The sequence below is a fragment of the Notolepis coatsorum genome (genome assembly GCF_963971535.1).
Source record: "Notolepis coatsorum genome assembly, chromosome: 3".
In the NCBI taxonomy this organism is placed as follows: domain Eukaryota; kingdom Metazoa; phylum Chordata; class Actinopteri; order Aulopiformes; family Paralepididae; genus Notolepis; species Notolepis coatsorum.
The window spans coordinates 57,942,627-57,968,047 of NC_140167.1; the positions used below are offsets into that span (position 1 = coordinate 57,942,627).

At 43.7% G+C, this 25,421-nt stretch overlaps 1 protein-coding gene across 1 annotated transcript; it reads left to right on the forward strand.

Moving 5' to 3' along the window:
- The first annotated feature begins 8,180 nt into the window (after positions 1-8,180).
- On the forward strand, positions 8,181-25,186 carry fam241a (family with sequence similarity 241 member A). The gene is made up of 2 exons (XM_084309637.1): positions 8,181-8,472; positions 21,780-25,186. The coding sequence occupies exons 1-2, from the start codon at positions 8,326-8,328 to the stop codon at positions 22,071-22,073; spliced, it is 441 nt and encodes a 146-aa protein (XP_084165763.1). The 5' UTR covers positions 8,181-8,325; the 3' UTR covers positions 22,074-25,186.
- The last annotated feature ends 235 nt before the right edge of the window (positions 25,187-25,421 follow it).

Genomic DNA, 25,421 nt, shown 5'->3' on the forward strand with positions numbered 1-25,421 from the left:
CACCACCACCATGTCGTCTGCGAACTTCACTATGGAGTTGGAGCTGAACTTGGCCACACAATCGTGTGTGTAGAGTGAGTACAGCAGGGGGCTCAGAACACAGCCCTGGGGGGACCCGATGCTCAGGGTGATGGTGTTGGAGGTCTGACCCCCCACCCTGACCGCCTGGGGTCTTTCGCTCAGAAAGTCCAGTACCCAGGCGCTCAGGGCGGAGCTCAGACCCAGCTCGATCAGCTTGTCCACCAGTCTGGTGGGGACTATGGTGTTGAACGCTGAGCTGTAGTCAATGAACAACAGTCTCACATAGCCCCCCTTCTGACGGTCAAGGTGAGAGAGGGTGCTGTGCAGTACCTGGGAGACCGCGTCGTCAGTGGACCTGTTTGTCCTGTATGCAAATTGCATAGGGTCCATATCACTGGGGAGGGAGGCACAAATGTGGTCCTTGACCAGCCTCTCGAAACATTTCATGACCACAGAGGTGAGTGCCACCGGTCTGTAGTCATTTGGACATGTTGGGGAGGGTTTCTTCGGTACAGGGATGATGGTAGACATCTTGAAGCAGGCAGGGACCACTGACTCTGCCAGGGATTGATTAAATATGGCGGTGAACACCGGGGCTAGCTGGTTGGCACAGGACTTAAGTATGCGTCCTGTTATACCATCTGGGCCAGCAGCCTTCCTGGTGTTCACCTGCATAAATGCTCTTCTCACACTGTGTTCCGACAAAGAGAGAGCGTCCCCGCCCCCCCGCGGTTGCCCCCCCCCTCCACAACAGCCGGCACGCCAGTGACGTCACTAGCCGGAGAGCTAGCAGCGCCACTGTCTACACCAAACTGAGCGTAGAAAGAGTTGAGCTTGTCCGCGAGGGAGGCGTCGTCGCTCCCCATTGAGGGTGCGCTGACTTTGGTGTCAGTTATTGTCTTCAGTCCCCGCCATAAGCCTCTTGTGTCGTTTTGTGCCATTTGTGTCTCCAGTTTGTCAGCATATGTCCTCTTAGCAAGTTTAACAGCCTTGCGTAGAGTATAGACTGAAGCCTTATACTCCTCCATGTTTCCTGACTCTCTGCCCAGGTTGTAAGCGGTGGTGCGAGAGTTCAGAGCTGCTCTAATAGTACTGTCCACCCACGGTTTCTGGTTTGGGAAAACCTGCACCTTTTTCGTGGGGACAATACCATCAGCTATTGTTGCTACTGTTGTCAATGTCTGGTAGCAGTCGCTGCCCCCTGTTGTGGAGCCTGGAGGCTGCTAGTCGCTGCCCACTGTTGTGGAGCCTGATGGCCGCTGGTATGAAGGACTGTCCGAGGCGGTTAGTTGAGTGTCGGGGGGGAATGAGTCTGTGGCTGAACGAGCTTCTCATCTTGACTAGCTTGTCGTAGAGGGGGTGGTAGGGGTTCTCCATGATGGCAGCCAGCTTCCTTATCATCCCCCTCTCTGCCATCACCTCTAGTCTAGGTAGCTCGACTCCCACCACGGAGCTAGCCTTCCTCACCAGCTTGTTGAGCTTGTTGGTGTCCCTTGAGTTGATGTAGCCTCCCCAGCATGCCACAGCATAGAAGAGGATGCTGGCCACTACAGACTGGTAAAATGACTGCAGCAGTCTGTTGCACACATTGAAGGACCTGAGTCTCCTCAGGAAGAACAGCCTGCTCTGTCCCTTCCTGTAGAGGGCCTCTGTGTTATCCGACCAGTCCAGTTTATTGTTCAGGTGTACCCCAAGGAACTTATATGAGTCCACCACCTCCACATCCACCCCTCGGATGGTGATGGGAATCGGGGGGGGCCTCTTCTTGCCCCTCCGGAAGTCCACCACCAGCTCCTTGGTCTTACTGGTGTTGAGTTGGAGGTGGTTGCTGTCGCTCCACCCCACGAAGCTCTCCACCAGGGCTCTGTACTCCTCCTCATCATCGACGGTGATGTAGCTTACGATGGAGGAATCGTCTGAGAACTTCTGCAGGTGGCACCCGCTTGAGTTGTGGCAGAAGTCTGAGGTGTAGAGGGTGAAGAGGAAGGGTGACAGCACAGTTCCTTGGGGGGCGCCGGTGTTGCTCACCAGTACGTCAGACTGACTGTCCTTTAGTCTGACGTACTGCGGCCTCTCAGTGAGGTAGTCCTTGATCCAGGCCACCAAGCCGTGCTCCAGCTGCATCGCGGAGAGCTTCTCCGCTAGCAGTGACGGCTGGATGGTGTTGAAGGCGCTGGAGAAATCAAAGAACATAATCCTCACTGAGCTGCGCGGCTTCTCCAGGTGCGTCTACGCTCTGTGGAGCATGTAGATCAGGGTTTCCGTTAGAATTTTTTTTTGCAGGTCCGAGTGTCCGGTAGATTTCAATCTACCGGACAAATGGGATAAATTCCGGTCAGAGTTTATATTGAGCTTAAAAACAATTGATAGGCCTATATAAAGAATGACATCATCAAGGCATTTATAATATTTTAACTTAAAACTATGCTACTTTTGCGTATATACAGTCATTAATATATTCCAAATAAAATAAGTCCCTCGAGACTGCGTGCTGCTGCCGACTTGAGGTGTCGGTGGGCAGTCTGCCCGACCTTAATAAACAGCAGTCTGTTATAATCACATTTTTATGAGCTAACGAATTCCGTTATATTGGACATTTGTATTAATTATATCAAGCGAAGAACTGAGAAATTTGGCAGAGAGACGGCAACATTATCGTGGGTTTGCGTGATGTATATCTCCACCTCCCAACGACTTGGTGCTGGTCATAATGTCCGGTGAAAACAACTCCCTCCATGCACAACTTGACCACCCGAACCGTACCAAAACAGGCCAAAATTAAATAGCCCATGCGACGAACGATTCATTACATTCGTTTCATCGTTGCTCCACCAAGCAGCCGGTCCAACAATATCAGCGCGAGCCGGCCAGCCGCCTGCAGTTAGTTTGCAAGAAGCATCCAGCTGCAGACCCGCAGAGCAGCTTTCCAGGTCTGGGGACCGCACTGTGCCAGCAAAGCTGGTGGGTTCTGTGGGTCTGCAGCTGCATGCCTTCCGCAAATCAGCAGCAAGCTCTCACTGACACAGCGTCGTCATTACCAGACCGGCTGCTTGGCGAAGCAACGACAACAAACGCAATGATTGTTTCGTTCATCGCATAGGCCACCCAACTCCAGCCCATCCAAATACAATTCAAATAATCAAACTGTGCCCAGAGGGAACTATTTTCACCGGACACTATGACCGGAGAGATTAAATTTGTCGGACTTCAACAGATTTTGCCGGCCAAATACCGGTAATTACGGAAACGCTGATGTAGATGATGGCATCCTCCACCCCGATGTTTGCCTGGTATGCAAACTGCAGGGGGTCGAGGGAGTCACGCACCAGGGGCTTGAGGTGTTGCAGGACCAGTCTCTCAAACGTCTTCATGACGTGTGACGTCAGAGCGACTGGCCTGTAGTCGTTGAGGGTGCTGGGTCGTCCCTTCTTGGGCACCGGGACAATGCAGGAGGTCTTCCAGAGCTGGGGCACCCTCTCCAGCCTCAGGGAGAGGTTGAAAAGATGTTGGAGCGGTGCTGCCAGCTGCTCCGCACATACTTTGAGCACCCTGGGATTGGTGTTGTCCGGTCCTCTGGCCTTGTTTACACTAATCCTGGAGAGCTGCCTACTGACCTGACTGTTAGTGATCGTCAGGGTTGGGGGTGGTAGGCAGTCTGCTGCTGTTGGGGGTGGGGTGCCGGTGCTGATGGGTGTGGGTGGGTGGGTGGGGGGGGGGGGGGGTGCTTTGTAGGTGTGATCTGGTGCTGGTGTCGATGGGTGGGGGGAGGGGTGTGGGGAGGCCACTCTTTAACACTAAACTTAAGCAGTGCTATACACAGGCTTCGGTGGTGAAAGTAGGGAAGGAGCTGTTGTATGGCCATGACCCATTGGTATGTCATAAATGTATAGATGTAGCAGTACTGTCTATCTGTATGTCGTGTATGTCATATATGTTATGATGAATTGAAAATAGGGGACCCTGATGTAAACAAGACGAAAGTCTTTCTCTGGTCTGCATCCCCTTAACAATTGTATGTATTGAGCTGTACTGTACCCATTCTGCAATCTGTTAATAAAGTTTTCAATCAATCAATCAATCAATCAATCAACCCCGCTTTATAGGAGCGGATGTGGGAGTGGTCAGGCGGATGGGCAGGTCGTACACGCGGTGAAAGCTTTCATTTAGGATATGATTAAAGGGGTAGTTCCAATAGAGCAAAGCGTAAGCTATAACGAAATATAACAAGTGAGTCTATTACAATATGTACTGTTCTGTAGTTACTGAAACGTATTGAATATGACAAGATCCAAAAGGTTTATTTGTCACATACATACATACACAGGCATACAGTGAGGGTGGGCTGGCCATGCCTGCTTTGTAGATAATAAATAGCCGCGATATGGCTGATATCTCTCTCTCTCTCACACACACACACACACAACGCAGTACGCACGTTCCGAGACTCGCGCGGCGTTATGACTTGTCATAAGCAGTGTTGCTTTGCTGATATCATAACTGGTTGCACGCACGCTAATGACGCCATGTGCACGCGCGCTCCCGCACATACATGTTCCCTCGCATAAGCACAGACTAAAGACAGTGCCTAATTGCCTCTACGAATAGAATGTAACACATTTCATTCACAAGTTTTGTGTGAATGTATCATTCTGAGAACGTATTTGAACACACCTGACGACCGGCGCTATTGATATGCAAAGTAGCCTGCTGGGTACTTAGCGAGTTGGCGCATCAGTCGAGTGCAGCGCATTCCTGTGTGCACGTCGTGCAACCCTGTCCCATGAGCAACGAATCCCTGGTCATAAGTGAATTGTATAGAAACAACTCACCAAAGTGTACTATTGCACAACTGATTTAAAACACCCCCCCTTCACCCCCCCCCCCCCCCCCCCCCCCCCCCCTCCTCCCGCAACCGGCCGCAATGCGTCTATACTTTTACCAATAACCACTTCCAGTTCCGCTTTCGCGTTCTGCGATCTGATTGGCCACTGACGTTTCTGGTCATGTGACATGTGTGCCAATCGCGTGATGCCTGTTTCTGCGCCTATTTCCGCGTCGAACAGCCTGCAAACTACCTAACACCTAGTTTATCACTGGTTAAGCTTAGGCGACTCTTTCGAAGTTGGTTAAGGTTAAAGTTTGGAATCAGGGCTGGTGTTCTATCGCCCTGCTCTAAGACAAACTCTAACCTTAACCAACTTCGAAAGAGTGCCTAAGCTTAACCGGTGATAGAAACAGGCGTCACACGATTGGCGCAGATGTCATGCATGACCAGAAACGTCAGTGGCCAATCAGATCGCAGAACGCAACGCGGAACTGGGTTGGTAAAAGTAATGACGCGGCCGCAACGCGTCAATACTTTTACCAACAGATTTCCAGTTCCGCATGCGCGTTCTGCGATCTGATTGGCCACTGACGTTTCTGGTCGTGTGACATGTGCGGCCAATCGTGTGACGCCTGTTTCTTTCACCGGTTAAGCTTAGGCACTCTTTCGAAGTTGGTTAAGGTTAGAGTTTGTCTTAGAGCAGGGCGATAGAACACCAGCCCTGATTCCAAACTCTAACCTTAACCAACTTCGAAAGAGTCGCCTAAGCTTAACCAGTGATAAACTAGGCGTTAGGTAGTTTGCATGCCGTTCGAGGCGTAAATGGGCAAAGACACAGGCGTCACGAGATTGGGCGCACATGTCACATGACCAGAAACGTCAGTGGCCAATCAGATCGCACCAGAAACGTCAGTGGCCAATCAGATCGCAGAACGCGGAACTGGAAATCCGTTGGTAAAAAAAATAGACGCGGCCGCAACAGCCATAGATATATATAGAACACTAGATAGCTTAACCGCGCTGCCGGCCAATGGAGAGCGACGTCACTGAACCGCCGCCATCTTGCCCAGGTCAGCCTTGAGTGAGAGTGAGTGAGCTGCACAGACAAAAATACTCATAACTCGCTGAAATATTGACGGATTTACAAACGGTTTGGTTTATTACAAGCATTATTAACGTGGCTATGATTCAAGCGGTTTGTAATTTTTTTTTATAAGTATGCAGTATCATAACTACATCTTTGATGTTTATAGCAAACCGACCCGTTTGTAAATCCGTCAATATTTCAGCGAGTTATGAGTATTTTTGTCTGTGCAGCTCACTCACTCTCACTCAAGGCTGACCTGGGCAAGATGGCGGCGGTTCAGTGACGCTGGTGACTCCGCCTTAAAGCCCAACCTCTAGGTTAAACCCTACTGATCAATTATGGGTAGTTTACATCATTGGTATATAATTTCATTATTTATTTTTTTCCATTTGACACCGGAAATGCCACTCTGAAAGAGTTAAAAAAGTCCATGCACGAATAACATGCACGCGCGAATCAAAAAAGCTTATCAAACGCCGACGTCACAACAGGTCAACAGGACAACAGGTGCATATTAATGAGCCGAATCTAAAAGCTTATCAGACGCTAGCACCTAGCACGGCCGTGACGTCACTCCAGGAAACGTATGCCTTATGTCCGTCCGGGTCATAGTACTAGATCAATGGTGGCTCACTCGGTGCATCACAGTTAGCCTATATCTCTGCCGTCCCTGCTACACGCAGTCGGGACCACTACACTCACTGACGTTAGCCTATAGCTCCGCCGTCCCTGCGGGTGGTTCTCTCCTCTTTGTGTGCCCCCGTCCCCGCGGAGGAGCTTGTGGACTCGACGGCGGCGGCGGCCGCGGGGCGCCGGAGCCCGCAGCGCTAGTTAGCTCATAGCTATCGTGTAACACTAGCCTTTGCGGGCTCGGGCGCCCTGCGGCTGCCGCCGCCGTCGCGTCCATGGGCCCCCCCGGCAGGGCACCCGTGGGGACGGGTCGGGGTGTACAGAGAGGAGAGAACCATTTTGGGTCGGCCGTTCATGCCGGCCAGCGAGCCGGATGTCGGGATATGTTGTTAGCACAATAGCTACCAAGCTAAGCTATGTTATCTACTAACGTTATAAACACAATATGTGTACAACGACACAATGATTTACATTATTACAAATATGGTAACGTGGTTGTGGCTTTTACAAATAGTGGTTAGCTTTAGAGATGGATGGATGGCTATAATCACGGAGCAATAGTGAGGTGAAACAGATACATTTCCATTCGGCTAGTAGTAGCAAGCATATATCTATGGTAGCAAGGCTCTCTGCCTGCCACTAGCTGTGTGACTCTCAGCGCCCCCTGTTGTCCTGCACCTGTTGTGACGATTACACACGCACGTTATGAACAATTGATTAAAATATGCACGTGCGTGGTGATTGTGTTGGGCAGACAAAATGTTTGATAAAAACACTAAAACTGGGTCAATTTCAATACTTTTTCCCCCCTTCTTCATGAAAGCCACTGTTGGCCTAGTCCACATTGTTTATTGAACAAAAATACAACGTGGAGGTTGACCTTTAAGCTATCTAGTGTTCTATATATATCTATGGCAACAGCCACCCTTGTCCCTCCTTGCCATACCTTGGCTTTTACTGAAACTATGCCACTGGGGGAAAGTGATCAAGACTGTTGATTGTAACTGGGGGACAGACAAAGCCCATATGCAAGGGCATAGTTATATTAGCATGCATAACTCCTATATTCGATGTAATGCAGACTTTATTAGATTAGATTAAAATGTATTGTGATTATTTATACAGCACAACTACAATACACTGAGAATACGTTTGGCATCTAAAATTTTTGCAAATGTAGCAGTAAAGTGCAATACTGATATACAATGTACAGTATACAGGTGATTAAACTGGGTATAAAATATATAAATGAGTACTACTGAGTGTAATTGGATGTATCATGTACAAAGTTGTAATATTAATATGTAGCCTAGTGATGCAGGTATAAAGACGGTATCAACAGATATGTAAAAGCGTTATATGCAGGTATGTACAGGCAGATGTGGATATATATGTATACGGTAAGAATATATATATTATATACATAATATTATTACAAGGTATGTCAAATTTGAGGGAAATGTAAATAATTTAAATAAAATTAATGTACAGTAGGATGCTAGCTAAATCAATAAAGTCAAACAGCGGAGGGCAGCAACGCGCTACTATAATGTGCCAACCCAACGCTAACAGAGGAAGAACATCTTCCGTTCTCTTGTGAACAACCTGGTTGGAATATCAGGAAATGCATCGAAGTTGTCCCCCCTCCCATTACCAGCTGTTGTTTTGGTCTCAAAGTTGGGTTAAGCTTGCTGAGCCACTGTATAGATCTACTTAGCAAGCGAACGTTAGCCAGCCAGTAAAGCTGGTGACTTTATAGAAAATGTCTGCTGCAGTATCAGCTGTGAACGAGCATCCTGCTGTCCTCCAGCGTAGATTTGAGTTTGAGGAGCGAGTAACATCGGAGGGTCGAAGGTGGCAAGCCCCTCATCAACCCACCCACACATCAACACCAAACACACGCCGCCAGGTAAACATAGATCAAATAGTTCAGTTGTGTCGGCTTTGATCAGTGAATTATGTCAGAGTGGACTAGAGCTAGCTATGAGTCATTTCCACGTTAACGTACCACGTATCATTGTGGACATGTGATTGTTGATTGTTTGGCCTGTAGCTAGCGTGGTTTGTTAGTTTAAGTAGTTTGGCTAACGTTACATACGTTAATTGTAATGTTATAACATGTTAATTGTAGTGTGCTCTGTCCTGATAATTGCTTTGTGATGACAAATCAGTGTAAATGTTATGTAGCACAAATCGTGCTTCTAGTCTCGCTGCTAGTCTCGCGACGCTCCGTCTGTCAAGTAATTTTCGGTCGCTACCGTTGCGGTAAACTTATCGTAAAGGTAACTAAGCGCAAAGAGTTCTCGACTGAAATTGGCCAGTTTGATAAACTTTCTAAAATCAATTAACTCTTTCCCGCTGCACGAGCTAAACATATTGTTTGGAAATATTTGCAGTATACCATTTCACTTTAGCGTGGCTTGTCATCATCATCATCTCCTGCGGAATCAAAGATGGCCGCTCCTCGCCGGCACACAAGAAAATGAGGAGCTGCCATCTTTGATTCCCCAGGAGATGCATTTAGATTTGGGACTAGCCACATAAAGGTGATACTTTGATACTTTTGCAGATATTTTCAAACAATATGTTTAACTCGGGTAACGGGAAAGGTTTCAAGCATTTAGGAAAGCTTATCAAATTATCACATAGAAGTTTTTATTTTATTATTATGTATTATGTATTAAAGGTGTCATGCAGTGCTATTCCTAGCACTATTTGGGCAACTTTACACACTTCCTGTGAGTCTATGTAACACATGTGTAATTTTTATTCCAAAAATAATCATTGTTTTATATTTCTAATCTTGTACTCAAAACCAGCATTTTTCAGCCTCATGAAAGCAGGCTATTATTGGCTTGGCTCCACCCACACTTTGAGTGACAGCCACCCACCAAATAGCTCCGCCCATCTCCCCGTCATTCCATCCAGGTGGAGGTCTTATTGATTGATTGATTGATTGATTGAAAACTTCACATTTACATTTAGTCATTTAGCTGACGCTTTTATCCAAAGCGACTTACAAGTTCTGTACGACAAGCCATCAGGAAGGGCACAACTCTATCAGCTGAGTAACAATGTTCATCAAAGTGTTGAGTGCTACAGTGTAGGTTAGTTTATTAGGACAAGTGCATGACAGTACGGTTAGTTAGGGTTATATTTTTTTTTTTTTTTTTTTTTTTTTTAATTCAGATAATGGTTGAAGAAGTGCGTCTTTAGTCGACGGCGAAAGATTGGACGTGATTCGGCTGTCCTAACTGGGGTGGGTAGTTCATTCCACCATTGTGGGGCAAGGACTGAGAATAGGCGACTTCTCTTTGATGACCCTCCCGGAGCTTGGATAGGAGTAGGTCTGAGGCGGCCAGAAGATGCAGAGCGTAGGGGTCTTGAGGGTGTGTAGTTAGACACCATTGACCGGAGGTAGGCGGGAGCGGTTCCCTTTGCCGCACGGTATGCTAGGTCGAGGGCCTTGAAGCGGATTCGTGCAGCAATGGGGAGCCAGTTCCCATTCATTAACAGATTGTAGAATGGGTACAATACAGTACAGCTCAATACACACAATTGTTAAGGGGATGCAGACCAGAGAAAGACTTTCGTCTTGTTTACATCAGGGTCCCCCCTTAGGTTTCAGGTTACATACAAATATGGTATGTCATAAATATAGAGATGTAGCAGTACTGTCTATCTATATATATATATGTTACCACTATTTGTAAAAGCCACAACCACGTTACCATATTTGTAATAATGTAAATCATTGTGTCGTTGTACATATTGTGTATACACCGTTAGAAGCTAACATAGGTTCCATCACTCTGAGAGTCCATGTTATGAACTATTACCACAGATATTTTCAGTTTTCAGGGTTGATCTAACAGTTTTGATTATGAAATCTCAGTCAAGGGTACCACAGGTCCTCTTCTCAGACCTGTGGGGCAAAGCACTGCACCATGCAAGCTACATGTCGCTGCATGTTGATCAATAGTAGCCCACTCGGTGCATCACAGTGGGCTACTATTGTGCTAACAACATGCTGCGACGTCTAGCTTGTTAGCCGGCATGAATACCCGATTTAAAATGGTTCTCTCCTCTTTGTATACCTTTGTCCTCACAAGTATTCTGCCAGGGAACTTATGGACACGACAATAGTAGTAGTTATAAGGTGTTTGAGCTTGTAACGTTAGTTAGCTCATAGCTATCGTGGTACACGAGAGCTATGAGCTAACTAACGTTACAAGCTCAAACGATAGCTATGAGCTAACTAACGTTACAAGCTCAAACACCTTATAACTACTACTATTGTCGTGTCCATAAGTTCCCTGGCAGAATAATTGTGAGGAAAAAGGTATACGAAGAGGAGAGAACCATTTTAAATCGGGCATTCATGCCGGCTAACAAGCTAGACGTCGGGGTATGTTGTTAGCACAATAGCTACCAAGCTAAGCTACGTTAGCTTCTAACGGTGTATACACAATATGTACAACGACACAATGATCAAACACCTTATAACTACTATTATTGTCGTATCCATAAGTTCCCTGGCAGAATACTTGTGAGGACAAAGGTATACAAAGAGGAGAGAACCATTTTAAATCGAGCACTCATGCCGGCCGACAAGCCGGACACCGCGGTTGTTGTTAGCACAATAGTAGCCCACTGTGATGCACCGAGTGGGCCACCATTGATCAACATGCAGCGATGTGTAGCTTGCATGATGCGTGTGCAGTACACAGGTCTGAGAAGAGGACCTGCACATGATAGCAACCGGGAGCGTCGCGGAGCATTCCTAGATCCACTTCAACCAGCCGAGCGTCGGGAGCTCCAGCAGCTTGTCGATGTGCTAATAGCCTGGAGCCAGCTACCGTTAGCTTGCAGAGGCTATTAGCACACCGACAAGCTGTGTAGCCAGCAGGCTGAATGCTCCGCGACGCTGGTTGAAGTGGATCTAGGTAGCCAGCAGGCTGAATGCTCCGCGACGCTCCCGGTTGCTAACGCCGGCCCCGGCTGGTGCTAACTAGCTAGCGATCGCTCCCGAGTCCCGAGAGCTAACGCCGGTCTGTCTGTCGAAGAATGGAGGCGGGCATTACTAAAACCACAGAGCCAATCACATCACCGTGCGCTATAAACAGCGCCCTGTGACGTGCACCAGGTCGTCAAATCAACATGACCTGATTTACTAGAGGCAAACAGGGGATGGGCTGTAGCTGAGGAATTCGTCAATATAGTATTTAGGCCCAAAAACACATTGATACGAACTCCTATTACTATAATACAATGCTAGAGACTGAAAAATGACATTTATAACGCATAGCCCCTTTAACAATTTTACAAACATGCCTGGTATGGTAGGGTTACAACATTTAAACACTTCTTTTCAGACAACAGAAAAGCATCACAACAGTATCATATAAAGCAAAAGAGGGTCAATAAAATACATTAAAAAAATAAGACTAGTCCTAGGGGTTCTGCCAGTTTAAAGGGGAATTCCGATATTTTAAACCTGGACCCTATATATTTCCATCACGTGGGGGCCAAATTAATAATGGGGATTGGTCCAGTATTGAGGGAAATCGCTTCAGCTGGCAAAACAGGCTGCAATGTAATCACACAATGGTAAACATGCATGTCAAAGTACGTCCACTAAAATAGCCCTTTTTTGCCACTGACAGGCTGTTATGAGTGTCTGTCTGAAGACTCTTCTATTTATTTTACTACAGTGTGGCTCAAACAGAAGTCTCGTTCTGAAATCCTGCCAGGTGTGAGTTGTTGCAGGAAGAGTGGGAACTTTAGTGAGTTATTTAGAAAGATTAGGTTGTTTCGTTGGGAGTACAAAAAGCGTTGTGCTATCTAAAAGATATAAAACAATAGTTTGTGTTTGCGCATATCCTTGTATCAAGAAAATATCAAACCACACTGGCACTGCACAGTATTCTTAGACTACCTTTGTTGGATAGGAACACGCTGAAAGTGTGGCTACTAGTTATGCTACAAATAGATGACAACACCCATCCTTATACTGCGCCTTGCAGACCATTGGGTCTATAGCGATCATTTTTACCCTGATGACTACTGCCAGTCCAAGTGAAGAAATACTATACCAAAGCACTTTTTCCTAAAGAAAATGAAATACTATACCAAAGCACCTTTTCCTAAAAAATTTCCAAGAGTAGAGAGACCTGCTGCAGACAGAGTGGAGGTTACGTTATTAGCTAAAGCTATTGTGTTGACCTGGCATCGGTACACACAAAAGCTTGGCAGGTAAACAGCAAAAACAATCGCTCAATAAGCCAGTAGTCTGTACAAAATATCAACTGAGTCATGACTGATGATAAAATATCTATATTGGATTTATTTCCCCTTCTCAATTTCTTGTGTAAACATCAGAAAAAAACGCTCTGGCCGCAAATAGTGAAATGGATAAACAGAGACCGGAAGAAGCACAAACGCAAATGTCTATCTCTGTAGGGATCTTTTACACAATGTTGTCAGACACATAATGACAATCTGAGCCTGTCGGTGGCAAAAAGCTCTTTTAGTGGATATTATATATTAACGTGCATGTTTGTACCCCGTGTGATTACATGGTCGCCGGTTCGATCCTCCAGGCCGGCAGGACAAATGTGGGCGGAGACATGAATGAATAACTCTCCCGCCCCTCAACACCAACTGTTGTTGAGCAAGGCACTTAACCTCCAACTGTTCCAGTGGAGCTGCTCAGTGGCCAACAGTGTCAGACTGTGGTTGTACTAGGCAGCTCCCAGGTGTGAATGTATGTAACTGTGAATGTGAAGCAGGGCGTTGCTGAAAAAGAGCATCCTTATCAGTGAACCTACCCTGGTAAATAAAGGTTAAAAACGCAAGAGACTCCGGTCTCGAATCCCGGTGTCAGCATTGCCTGCGGCTTGGACCAGTCGTCATACTATCTCAATTGACAGGTAGCGGGTGGAAGTCGATGGGTGGGGGGATTGGACGTTGTGGACAGCGACTCCTACAGGTCGGTTGGGTGACTCCTGCACAACAGAGACAGGAAGTATCGGGGGCAGCGTGAGCCTCCCACGCGTTACTCCTCGCCACAGAGTACGCGCTGTCTGGTGAAAAGATGCGATAGGCTGCCTCCTCGTGTACCGGAGGGGACACGTGATGCAAGGCTTCTATCCTCACTACAGCGGCATAGTCTAGCAACGTTCAAGACAGGGGAGGGGAGAATTGGCAATACGAAATTGGGATGGGAGAAAAATAGAAAAATATTGAGAAAAAGTGGATAAAAAAAAAACGTTTGAAGCAATCTCTCTCAGTACTGGACCAATTACTGTTGTCGCTATTATTCATTTAGACACCACATAATGGAAAAATAGGGTCCAGGTTTTACAAATATTGGAATTCCCCATTAACCCTTTCATTGCCGCACTACCAAAACAGTTAACCTTTTCACTGCGACAATACACAGAAGGTTAACCCTTTCACTGCCACACGACAGCCGAACCGTCGGTTGTGTGATAGTAAAGGATTAACCTTCTGTCGTGTGGCAGTGAAAGGGTTAAAGTCCTTTTTATTAAGTTAGTTTCAAAGCAAATTCCATTAATTTCAGTGATAATAAATAATGACACAGCTCCTTGGGAACTATGTAGGAATTTGATTGTCTTTTCATGAATCTATTAAGAAGTTTGTCATCCAACTAGAGTTAAAATGTAACGGTAAAGTGTAATAGTGATACAATGTACAGGTTATTAAACAGGGTACACAATATATAAATGAGTACTACTGGCTGTAGTGCTAATCAGATGTATGTACATAGTTGTAATATAATATGTACAGTGATACAGGTATAAAGACGGTATGGTAGTAGGCATACTGGCCAGCAGCATAACTAGTAAGAGTAGGTAGGGCCTAACAAAATTAATAGTTGGTTTCCGGTTGCCGACCGACCCTGCCGATTTAGGTGCGACCCAATATATTTTATGAGTTTAAAAAAAAATATATATATAAAAAAAAAATCCTATTTTTTTTTTTTATTTTTTTTTAGAATAAAGTTTCATAGAAATCTTAGTCAAACATTTAGTATTATGGATATTAAACATGCTGGCAGAGTACATGCATCCATGTTGTTGTGAACATTTTAATTAAATAAAGAAATTCCCTATCCATAGTCGCAGTGGGAAAGAATAAAATAAAATAAATTCCCTACCTACCCATGGCCAAACTGACAACCAACAGGAAACCAACAATATATTTTACTTTGCCTAGGAGGAATATGTACAGATATAGAGTATCACTATCTACAGATATGCAAAAGGATTATGTGCAGGTAAGTACAGACAGGTGTGGCTATATATACGGTGAGAGTAAATATATATACTGTGTATACTATACAGCATTATTATACTTGTATGTATTGTTATATGCAGGTGTATATAGAAGGATTATATGCAGGTATAATCAGACAAGTATGGATATATATATATCCATAAGCGGTAAATATACAAATTTAAATATGCAGTATACAGCAGTGCACTGTTGTACATGATATCATACAGAGTATATGGGTAGGCTATAGTATGAGGTCGGTAGTTAAGATTATTATGATTACTATCAATCATCTTTATTAACAGACACAGGGTCCACAGAGTAAAAAACACACAAACATAATCAACAAATTAGATCAAAATAAATAAAAACATAAACCAATAGCAGCTCTACAACAGGGCACTGTACCAATATTTCCAGATACAGGACTGGAACTTGATGTCACTGAGACTAGGTTGAGTCAGCAACAGGATGATCCTGTTCTGAGACACATTCAGACGACAGATACATTTGTACATTCAGGTGTCTCAGCAGAGCATGAAAGGAGTTGACTCCAGCGCCACAAAAAAAATTGCTGGTGCTGCAGAACCTAGGCTTCCTCAGCAGAATCCTCAGGCAGTCATTGTAACAAGCAACCTGGAGCTTATGAAAGCTAGCCTGCTTAAACTTGACCAACAGGGGGGCAGTATAGAGAGGAGTGCAATATGCCCTAAACTAGGGCTGGGCGATATATCGAGTATACTTGATGTATCGCGGCTTGTTCTACATGAGATGTAGTAAATTACTATATCGTGAACATCGAGTATATGTCACATTGCGGCTGAGATGAGACTTGCTTTAGCGCAGAGCTTTCCTCTCATTTCATTATAGACGCAGACCAGCGCGGACCTTAAATGACATGCAATTGTAATTTCATTACACAGACCAGCACGGACCTTTAAAGGGGAACTATTTTACTATTTCTTTCACTATTTTGGGCACTTTTACACAATTCCTGTGAGTCTATTACCTCTGTAATTTTTATTTTTTATTTTTTATTCATTGTTTTGTATTTCTAATCAAGTCCTCAAAAACAGCATTTTTCTACCTTAAGATCTTAAGCCGTTTTGAGCCTGGGCTGCAACCACTGTGCAGCTCATCTTGTACCTCTCCATTATCATGCAGCGGTGTCTTTCTGACATCACAAATCATCACATTTTCAGATGACTCAGTTCAGTGAGGGTGAATATTGTGAGAGGAGAATTGGAAGAATGCGCCAATATGAGAATTAGAGACATAGATCATATTAATATAAGTTCACATAGCTAGGAAACGATGCTAAACACTCAAAAAGGCCATTTATAAGATAGTTCCCCTTTAATGACAGGCTGGCTCTCACGCGTTCTCGCTCTCTCTACATTCAATGATTTAAAGTAGCCAAACGTTACAGTATAAATACTAACTGGATAGTTGATGATATAAACATTTAATTTCATTATCTGAAATATTCTAAAATCATTAAGTCTGCTATAAGCCATTATCCCTTTGTGTGTGATTATTATTTTCTCACTGTGTGTGTATATATATATATATGTGTGTTTGGCTAAAGTGGATAGAAAACACAGTACTGTGCAAAAGTCTTAGGCACCCAAGAGTTTTTATATAAATAGTCTTAGATGTAAATTTTTTTTTATATTAGTTGTCAGTAGACTACTCTTAGTACATTTTCATAAAATAATTTTTTAAAGCATCTTCATGGTTTAATAATGCAATTATGTTGCAGGGACTTATTATAATCATCATATTGGCGTGACTGTATGCATCAAAGGGTTAAATCAAGCATTTTTAAGTGCTTTAGAGGAAATGTCAAAATATCGCAATATATATCGTGTATCGTGATATGGCCAAAAAATAACGCAATATCATTTAGAGGCCGTATCGCCCAGCGCTACCCTAAACAGGTTAACGCCAGGCACGCGTGGGTTTCGTGCGAGAACAGCTTGCGTGGCCTTCCACACCGAGTCCGACTTCAGAGCGGGCGGAAGCGCACAGATTTACATTGGAACAGCTGTAAATGCCTAGTCTATATGCAAAGTCAGTCCCCGTTTGAAGATTTAGAAGGAAAAAAATTCCAGTTCCAGTGTTCTATTCTGTAATTGTCCATTTTGCATGTATAACCTGTTATTAGCTCATTAATTAGAATGTTAGAATGAATTTTAGAATGATGAAATCAGTGTGACTACTCCTGAAAAAGTATAGTATGGTTTATTTGTATTGGGAAAGATACAGACACATTAGCTGGTTGAACAACATCTATATGTGTGGTAATAATGCAGATATTGTTGAGTGTATTTCTGTGAAAATTCTAATTCCAACCGAAGTGAGAAAATTCACTTCCCGCCCGCCCGGTGGACGGTGTGAACAGCGACGCCTGTTAACATGGGAGCGAAAGTGAAGCGCTGATCGCTCACCCGCGTCCCGCGTTCGGGGTGTTTGAGCCGTAACTTTGTTAGAAATGGAACTTCTTCCTCAGCATGTTAGCTTGAGCATACAGTACACACCGCTGTCTGTACATGTCATCATCACTCATTTGATCAGTAATAATGTGACCCAAATATTTTGTACTACAGCAGACGGCCAGCACCAGCCCAGACAGATAAAAAGAAGGAAAAGAGGCGGCTGGGTGGCGCAGCGGACTAAGCGCTCATCACCAACGCAAGATACACTGGTATCGAATCCGGCTGTCAGCGTTGCCTCCGGCTTGGCCGGCCGTCATACTGGCTCGATTCGCAGAGTCAGCGGGAGGGAAGCCGGTGGGTGGGTCCGGGTCGTTGTAAACAGCGACTCCTACAGTTTGGTCGGGGCGCCTGCACAGCGAGGGATGGATCTGGAGGGAGGTAGTGTGACCTTCCACACGTTACACTCTCCCAGTGGGTGGGCTGGGTACACATGTGTCGGAGGAAGCATGTGATAGTCTCCGCCCTCCCAGACCGACTGTAGGGGGTAGAGTGCGCAACGACCAGGAAGGGGATTGGGAATTGGCATAACGACTAACATTGGGAGGGGAGAAAAACGGAAAAAGAAGGGGGAAAAATTCCTTATCGCTTTTAGTCCTGCAAATCAGAATGACACTCTTCTTAGCATTGTATTTCACGTCATACCTTACTCTATAATCAGAACAGATATTGAGCAGCTCTTGGAAACCACTACTATTTGGCGACAGGATGACCAAATCATCAGCATACATGAAGTGACCCCCCCCCCTGCCGGACGCCATTCCCAACACGAAAAGGATAGTGATACTATGATTACAGTGTAGGGCAGTTGTAGACAGTGAAAGCATTAGTTAGGTATATAAATTGAGTATAGGCAACAGAGTTCAGTGTCGTACAGTATGGGTAACACAGTTGTGTAGGCAATAGAGTCAGAGTTTAATAGTATGGGGGATGCCATCATGGCCAGCTGCCTTGCGTGCATTAGTCCTGCAGGTATAATGTTTCGGGTATCTATCTTCCAATAAGTGCATTACAGACCATATTTTTGTAAAACTTGCCCACATAAAGTTATATATTAGTAATGTTTGCTCATTCCAAAATGACAGCAACGAATGACAGAAACAGCGAGTGTTGTGCCAGCCACCTGACAAACTAGCAATACCACATTCTTTAAGGCTCTCAAAGTATGACTCTGGTCATGGGATTTGTTTCAGTCATGGGTTTTGTTTCAGCTATATGTGACGTTAAAGATTCAGTACAATGAAAATCCTGTTTTTCAATCTCAGTGCATTCTTTTACAGAGTGTATGTTGATATTCGTTGTAAATAACCCAAAATGTTAGAGCTGTTGTTGAAAATTATGACTAAAGCTATGATCTCTATCCCCCTGGATCAACAGAATCTAACCATTTCAGATCCAATCTGCTTCCCTGAAGAGAGTGCATAATTGCATAATCTACTCGGGTTACTCTGATTGGCCCATCAGTTGTCAGTAAAGGATATCAGCTAGTTAGTCCACAAACAAGTAATGAAACTAGTTTGCTACAATTTAGTTCATTTTAGTGGTTCAACAGCAGTGATCATTTATTTATCACCTGCTAGTACAGGTAACCATCTCCCATAGCAACCGATCACACTGGTTCCATGAATTTATTGACATTTGAAAGCTTCATGTATTATGAATCATGATACTAACTGGACATCTCCTTTCAATGAACAGATGGATACGCCCCCTCAACACACTGAAATGCATCTCTACAATTGTATTCTCTACAAATATTTTACCCTAATTGAGAATGCAATAATTGATGAATACACAAATAGGCTAAGCTGCCGCCTTGGAATTCCTGCAAATATCAGTGACGTAGTTATACAAAAGAAAGGGTTGGACACACACACAATACATACTGTTAGGGCTGTCTTTGACCAAAGAAAACTTTGGTCGACTGGGAGTCGTAAATTTTTCCAACCATTCGATTGGTCAAGATTATGTGTCATTCACAGGCATGCATGTTGCGTCCCTCTGCCTTAAGAGGGCGCCAACGTCTTATTATTATTATAACCTCCCTCTGTCTGGGTGAAATACACCCATGTCATGTGATACATCGGTATCTGTCTGGATGTGCTGCTCATAAGACACCTAATATATCAGTGTTTTCAGGATTGTAGCAGTGGAGATGAAGCACACGTGTGCGAGCAGAACATTATTTTACCTGCCAGGGGGTTTCTATGTCAGCCGGCACCAGAAGCGCTCTCGAGGCCTAAGTACATACAGTACATATTTGTGCAGAGGAAATGTCTGTCTAGCTTTACACCAGAGACACACTGGCGCCAGGAAGAGCAGCCAGTTTCCTTTTCCATATTGACCGATTAGATTAATTGGAAGGTGCCTCTACATGTGATTGGAGCAGAGCAGAATCTCTTGTTGACTTGCTGCTTCTGGTGTGAACAGCCAAGCTCCTGCTCACATGAGAATTGACATTTCACAGCGCTTCAGCGTCCTGTGTGTTCCTGACCTTACACAGGACGGCCGTGGATCCTTACAACTTTTATTAAATAGTCTTAAATTCTGTTTGGGAAGGTCTTAAATATTTATTTATTGAATGCTATAAGCAGGGTCCAAAATTAGTGCCAAATGCCCGTAAAATGTATCTTTAACTAAATCAATAAGAGTTTAATTTGAATGCCTTGTTATCATGTTAACAGTCTTTGATTTTTGCTAATCGTGTTCTCAAACGTTGTCCTTCATGACCGCCGTCCACTCTCTCATGATTGGCTGTTGTGTGTCTGCATCTGTATGGATGGTAGAGCTAGTTAGTTAGCTAACCTACAAACATCCTGTGAGGGCAATGCGATCATATAGACATTTCTCCAGTATTTTCAGAAATCTCATTGATAGTAACGAGTGTCATTGCAGTTATCTCTTGAACTAGTTTGTATTGTATAGTCCCTCACGCATTCCCTATTTGGAATAAAAATGTGAGGAATGATGGAGGCTAAATAATGTGTAGGAATTATTGCAGGGTAGAAAATGGTCTAACTCAGAGGTGGGCAACCAACCATGTCTTGACGATCTACCAGTCGATCTCAAGGGGCCTCTAGAGTTGATCACTGGATGAGCTGGAAAACCCAGACAACGACATCTATCATTTTGTCAGTTATCCAATCATACTGGTATAAATTTGAATCTCAGCGAATCCCCCTTCTCCTGTGTGGCTCTTTACCCCACCTTCTTTTTAGCTACCCCAGCCTTGTTGTCAAAAAAACACTGTCGGATCATATTCATTGTTTGTCAACAACGTTATTGACAGAAAGGCTTGCTAGCATAAAGTTAGTGTGGTAGCTTGCAGGCTCAAAACACTGACTCTGAGACATTAGTCAGTCATGCCCCTCCCTCTTGTAGGCTGACCCTAGCGGGTCCAGCTAAAACCAAGGAGGGTAAATGGAGGAGATGTCACTGCCATCATATCGCGTCATATCCTTTGAAAAAAAAGGGGTACCGTATAACACATTCCATTTGGTCCCTCAGTGCTCCACCAGTCCAATCTGAGCATGTGCCATACACCGACCTCCCATTGGGTGACGTACTGATGACCTCCAATATATTAGCCGTGGCAAAAACATAACAATTGGCTAAATTCTTTGATTAATCAACTATGAGTAGAGCCATATGAAATCCGCGTTCACGGAATCGCGGACGGAATCGCAGAATTGAGCAATAAAAATGGAATCAACTGTAAAAAATTTATTATTATTATTATTATTTTTATGTTGTGGGACTTGTGCAGCACTTTGTTCAACTTTGTCAGTGCTGTAAAGTTTAAACCTTTTTAAATCTTAGACAAAAAAACACTTTGCTTTCATGAAATATTGTAAGCCGTCATTTGAGGCTTTATAAAAGCAGCACAATGAACACAAATCTGTCAGTGCAGAGTCCGACCTCTTCTTAAATAACAAACAGCATTGCTTGTTGTAGTTAACAAAGAGAGGCAGAGTTGATTTAGCAAAATATATATATATATATATATACCATATATATATCATTTATTTAAAAAAAATTAATAATCAAATTTTATTTTCATATTCGAATCCCATGCCCATCTAACGAAGCTTTGACGTATTTAAGACAGCCCTATTAAATGGACTGTTATATCTTATTAAATTGTGGAAATGTATTCATTCCCACTTATTAGACACTATTTCTGATGGTAAAATGAGCGTACAAAGCAAAATACAGAATTCTGAAATATAAAAAAAATTTAAAAAACGGAATTTGGAAAAAAAAGTTAATGGAATTTGGACAAATAAAACTGATTTCATATGGCTTCATAGGTCAACGCCCTAGGTTTGTAAATGAATGATGAACGTGACTGACATACCAGGGGAATATTGTGTACATGTGTGTGCGCACGCTCCAGCCTAACGAGATGTCCTCTCCCCAGGATGACCCTAGAACCAGGCCAAGACACGCTGCTGACCCCACGGCCCGGTGGCCCCACCTGGACAACCCCACCACCAGGGTGCCTCTGTTGGACGACTGCGAGCGGATGGGGACCTTGTTCGGGATGCTGAACAAGGGCCTGCGCGGTATGGGCTTCAGCCAGATGTACTTTGGGGAGAAGATCGTGGAGCCGGTAGTGATCGTCTTCTTCTGGCTCCTGCTCTGGTTCCTTGGCCTTCAGGCACTGGGATTGGTCGGGACTCTCTGCATCATCATCATCTACCTCCAAAAGTAACGGGAGCGTGACACACGCTTCATTGGCAGACATTTTTCAACATATTCATGAAAGATTGTGCCTGTCCGGTTGAGCCAACCAAAAGTTTTGTATGGTTTTAAAAGTGAAAGCCTCTGAAACTCGGCAACGGTTGATAGTCAGAGTCAGGAGAGCAGTTGACAGAAATCCAACATCTCCGGTGAACTGCTTTTGAAATGGCTTTATCTCTTAGTTTTAATTAGTTTTCAATCTTTCTCAACCAGCCAAAATAACAAATGTGGTATATAAAAAGTTAACTAATCAATCTAGTCTATCAACACAAAGTTCACTGTAGTCTTAAAAAATATATATTTCCACTGTTGTAACAATTGAACAGTAGAGGGAAGTTTCAGATTTGTGCTCTAAAGCCTATGTGGTCAGGAAGACAATCCATAGGGCTTTTGGGATTCAGTTCTTGCTAAGCACTTATTCTCAAAGCAATATTCTCACACTCGCATGCCTCTGAATCTGAAACGAGTATGACTGGAAGTAAGTACGTTTAGTCATTTAAATTGTTTCCCAATGGGCGTGGTATCGGACATATCTTTGACAAGCATGTATGTAGGTATAACACTGAACTGATGTAGCCTATAATTAAAGTGCCACTTAACCAAAACACATACTATGTTATTTTGCACATAATATCACGCATATCCCAAAGCTCAGTTTGGCACACGTTCATTCAGTTTGATAGTTATTGAGATCTAATGAGTTTGAATGTCCTCCAGTGATGTCATCGGAGGACACTGAATTAACACGACACAAGGATTCAATGTCCCCTGATCACATCACTGGAGAACATGGTCAAACTCACAATAACTATCAAACTAAATGAATGTGTGCAAAACTGTTTTAGGATACGTGTGATTATCTGCTAAATAAATCAACATCGTTTTAGGGGGAGGAGCCTCTTAATGTAAAGGCAGCAATTGAAGTGACGACAAGCATGTACTGTAAATTTAGTTTTTATGTGCACTTTGTAAAATGTTAAAGGTTGCATTACATCTTGCAACTCGTTTGATTATGAATGCTGTGTTGTTGGAAATGCCAAGGTTGAATAACCTACGGTGTGTCTGTGTGACCCAGAAGGTCTTTAACTAACCAGAAGGAGGTGATATCACATCAGAAATGCACTTTTTCTCTGTGATTTTGAATCGCAGCTTCTATGGTTTTCCCTTTAAATTTCTTTGGGTGATTTTCACCTTAGAATCTCGGGATACTTGCTTTTAAATACTTGTTCGCAAGAGGGCAGAGCCGTGTATCCTACTTTACTTTGGAGCATATTTGTTTATATCCTCAGAAATTAACGGTACACGTTAGCAGTGTCGATGTGACCGGCTAAATACTAAAACTACACATGGAAAGCTGCAAATAAACTAAAACGGATCTGAGACATTTTCCTGCCGTGATCTCAACATAACCTCCTCAAAGTGTTTACATTGCAAATCTGGATAGTGGATAGTTAACAAAAAATCTATACTTCAATTTATGATGAATTGAAAATGGGGGACCCTGATGTAAACAAGACGAAAGTCTTTCTCTGGTCTGCATCCCCTTAACAATTGTGTGTATTGAGCCATACTGTATTGTACCCATTCTGCAATCTGTTAATAAAGTTATCAATCAATCTTCTATATAATAAAAAAGCAAGTATACCGAGACCCTTAGAGTAATTACCCCGCGTTGCAATTAATAGCTGATCTAATTCAGAGCAGACCTGTGAAGCTAGGCTTCAAGATTACAGACTTTTCTCTCAAAAAGAGAAGAAGGTCAATGAAAAACGTTTACGCTCATCTGATCTCTGTGAGACGATGAGACAATGAGGATGATGACTCCACCCACTTGATAAACCCCATAGAATGCCTTTCAAGGCTCATTTATCTTCTCCCTTTCGGTAACATTGCTAGGGGGGGGGGGGGGGGCACAACTGCCTGCTTCCGGCACGGATGTAACCAAAGGAACAGATTTATGGAAGTATACATTTAAAACAAGCATGGTTTGCTGCCTTGTTTTGGGAATAAAGACCATTCTGAGTATAATGTATAATGGAGGTGGACAACTGAGTTAAAAAAAAAATTATTTCCGTTTAGGCCCTAAACGATCGCCCCATTGGACTGTGTTTAAGCCCACTGTGAAGCTGCAGCTGAAGGCTCGATGCCAAATCTCTCGATACTAAAGCTATCAGTGAGGTTTTATATATGCACAATCATAAATGATGGGAAACAACATATCAATAAGGTCTGGAATGAAAAATATAGTAAAGCAATCGTTTTACCTTCCATAAGCATCTCCCTTTTTAAGCTCTCAGGTTTGGCAATGTGCAAAAGTAGATATCAGTGGGACGACGGGTCCGTTTACCAAACCCTCATCACACTCCTCACAAAATGCTTTACTTTCTGTTGTTCGTCATGTTTGGTGCCGGTGCGTTTTGAAAATCGATGTAGAGAGAAGTTTAAAATTGGAAGCGAGGTGAAGCATCTGGTCTATTCTAACACTGTGAATTAATAAAGAGTCTTGAGAACTTTATAATTCAAGACATACGGCCAGTTCACACCTATCCAGCCCTGCTGCTGCTGTATCCGGCTGTAGTGGCGCCTTGGTTCAGAATAACAAAATGAAGGAGGGAAATGTAGTGCAGCACAGCCTGGCGGCGTCTCTTCTGCTCTGGTGATCAGGGCCTCTGTGTGTTTGGTTGAGGGGAAGCTAATGTTATGGCTGAATGATTTTTTGAGAGTGGTTTGACACCTGATATTGGGGGGGGGGGGGGTATATATTTTATGCTGAGGCACTGATGGCATAAGCTTGTACTTGCAATGAGCCGCGTGTTGTGTTTTAAACTCCAGCACTGAAGAGGTTCTTCCAGGGAAAACTTGTCTGCATATCACGAATCACTGATGGTGCCGTTAATACTTGCACAAATTAATTGCTGTAATCACGCTGCCTTTGTCATTATTTTAAGAAATTATTTGGAGAGTTATTTTTAAATTAAACTATTCTGTTTTTAGCCTCTAAACTGACTATGTTAATGCATTGTAGAACAATTATTGAAGTAAAATGTATTGCAGTGAGTGTTTTCATAAAATGTATTGTCTGGTTATTGTGTTCAGGGATTTTATTGTTATTTTAGCGGTCAAACAATTCTTCTACGTAGTGCGTGACATCAGGAAATGGAGGTGGACTCAAGTCACATGACTTCACTTTGTGGACTTCAGACTAGCAACTTGACTTTATAACACCTCTGACTTCACTCGGACATGAGCCTATTATGACGTGAAAGACTTGATACTCAAAATGTAAAGAAATCAACTTAATCTCCCTGATTACGGTTTC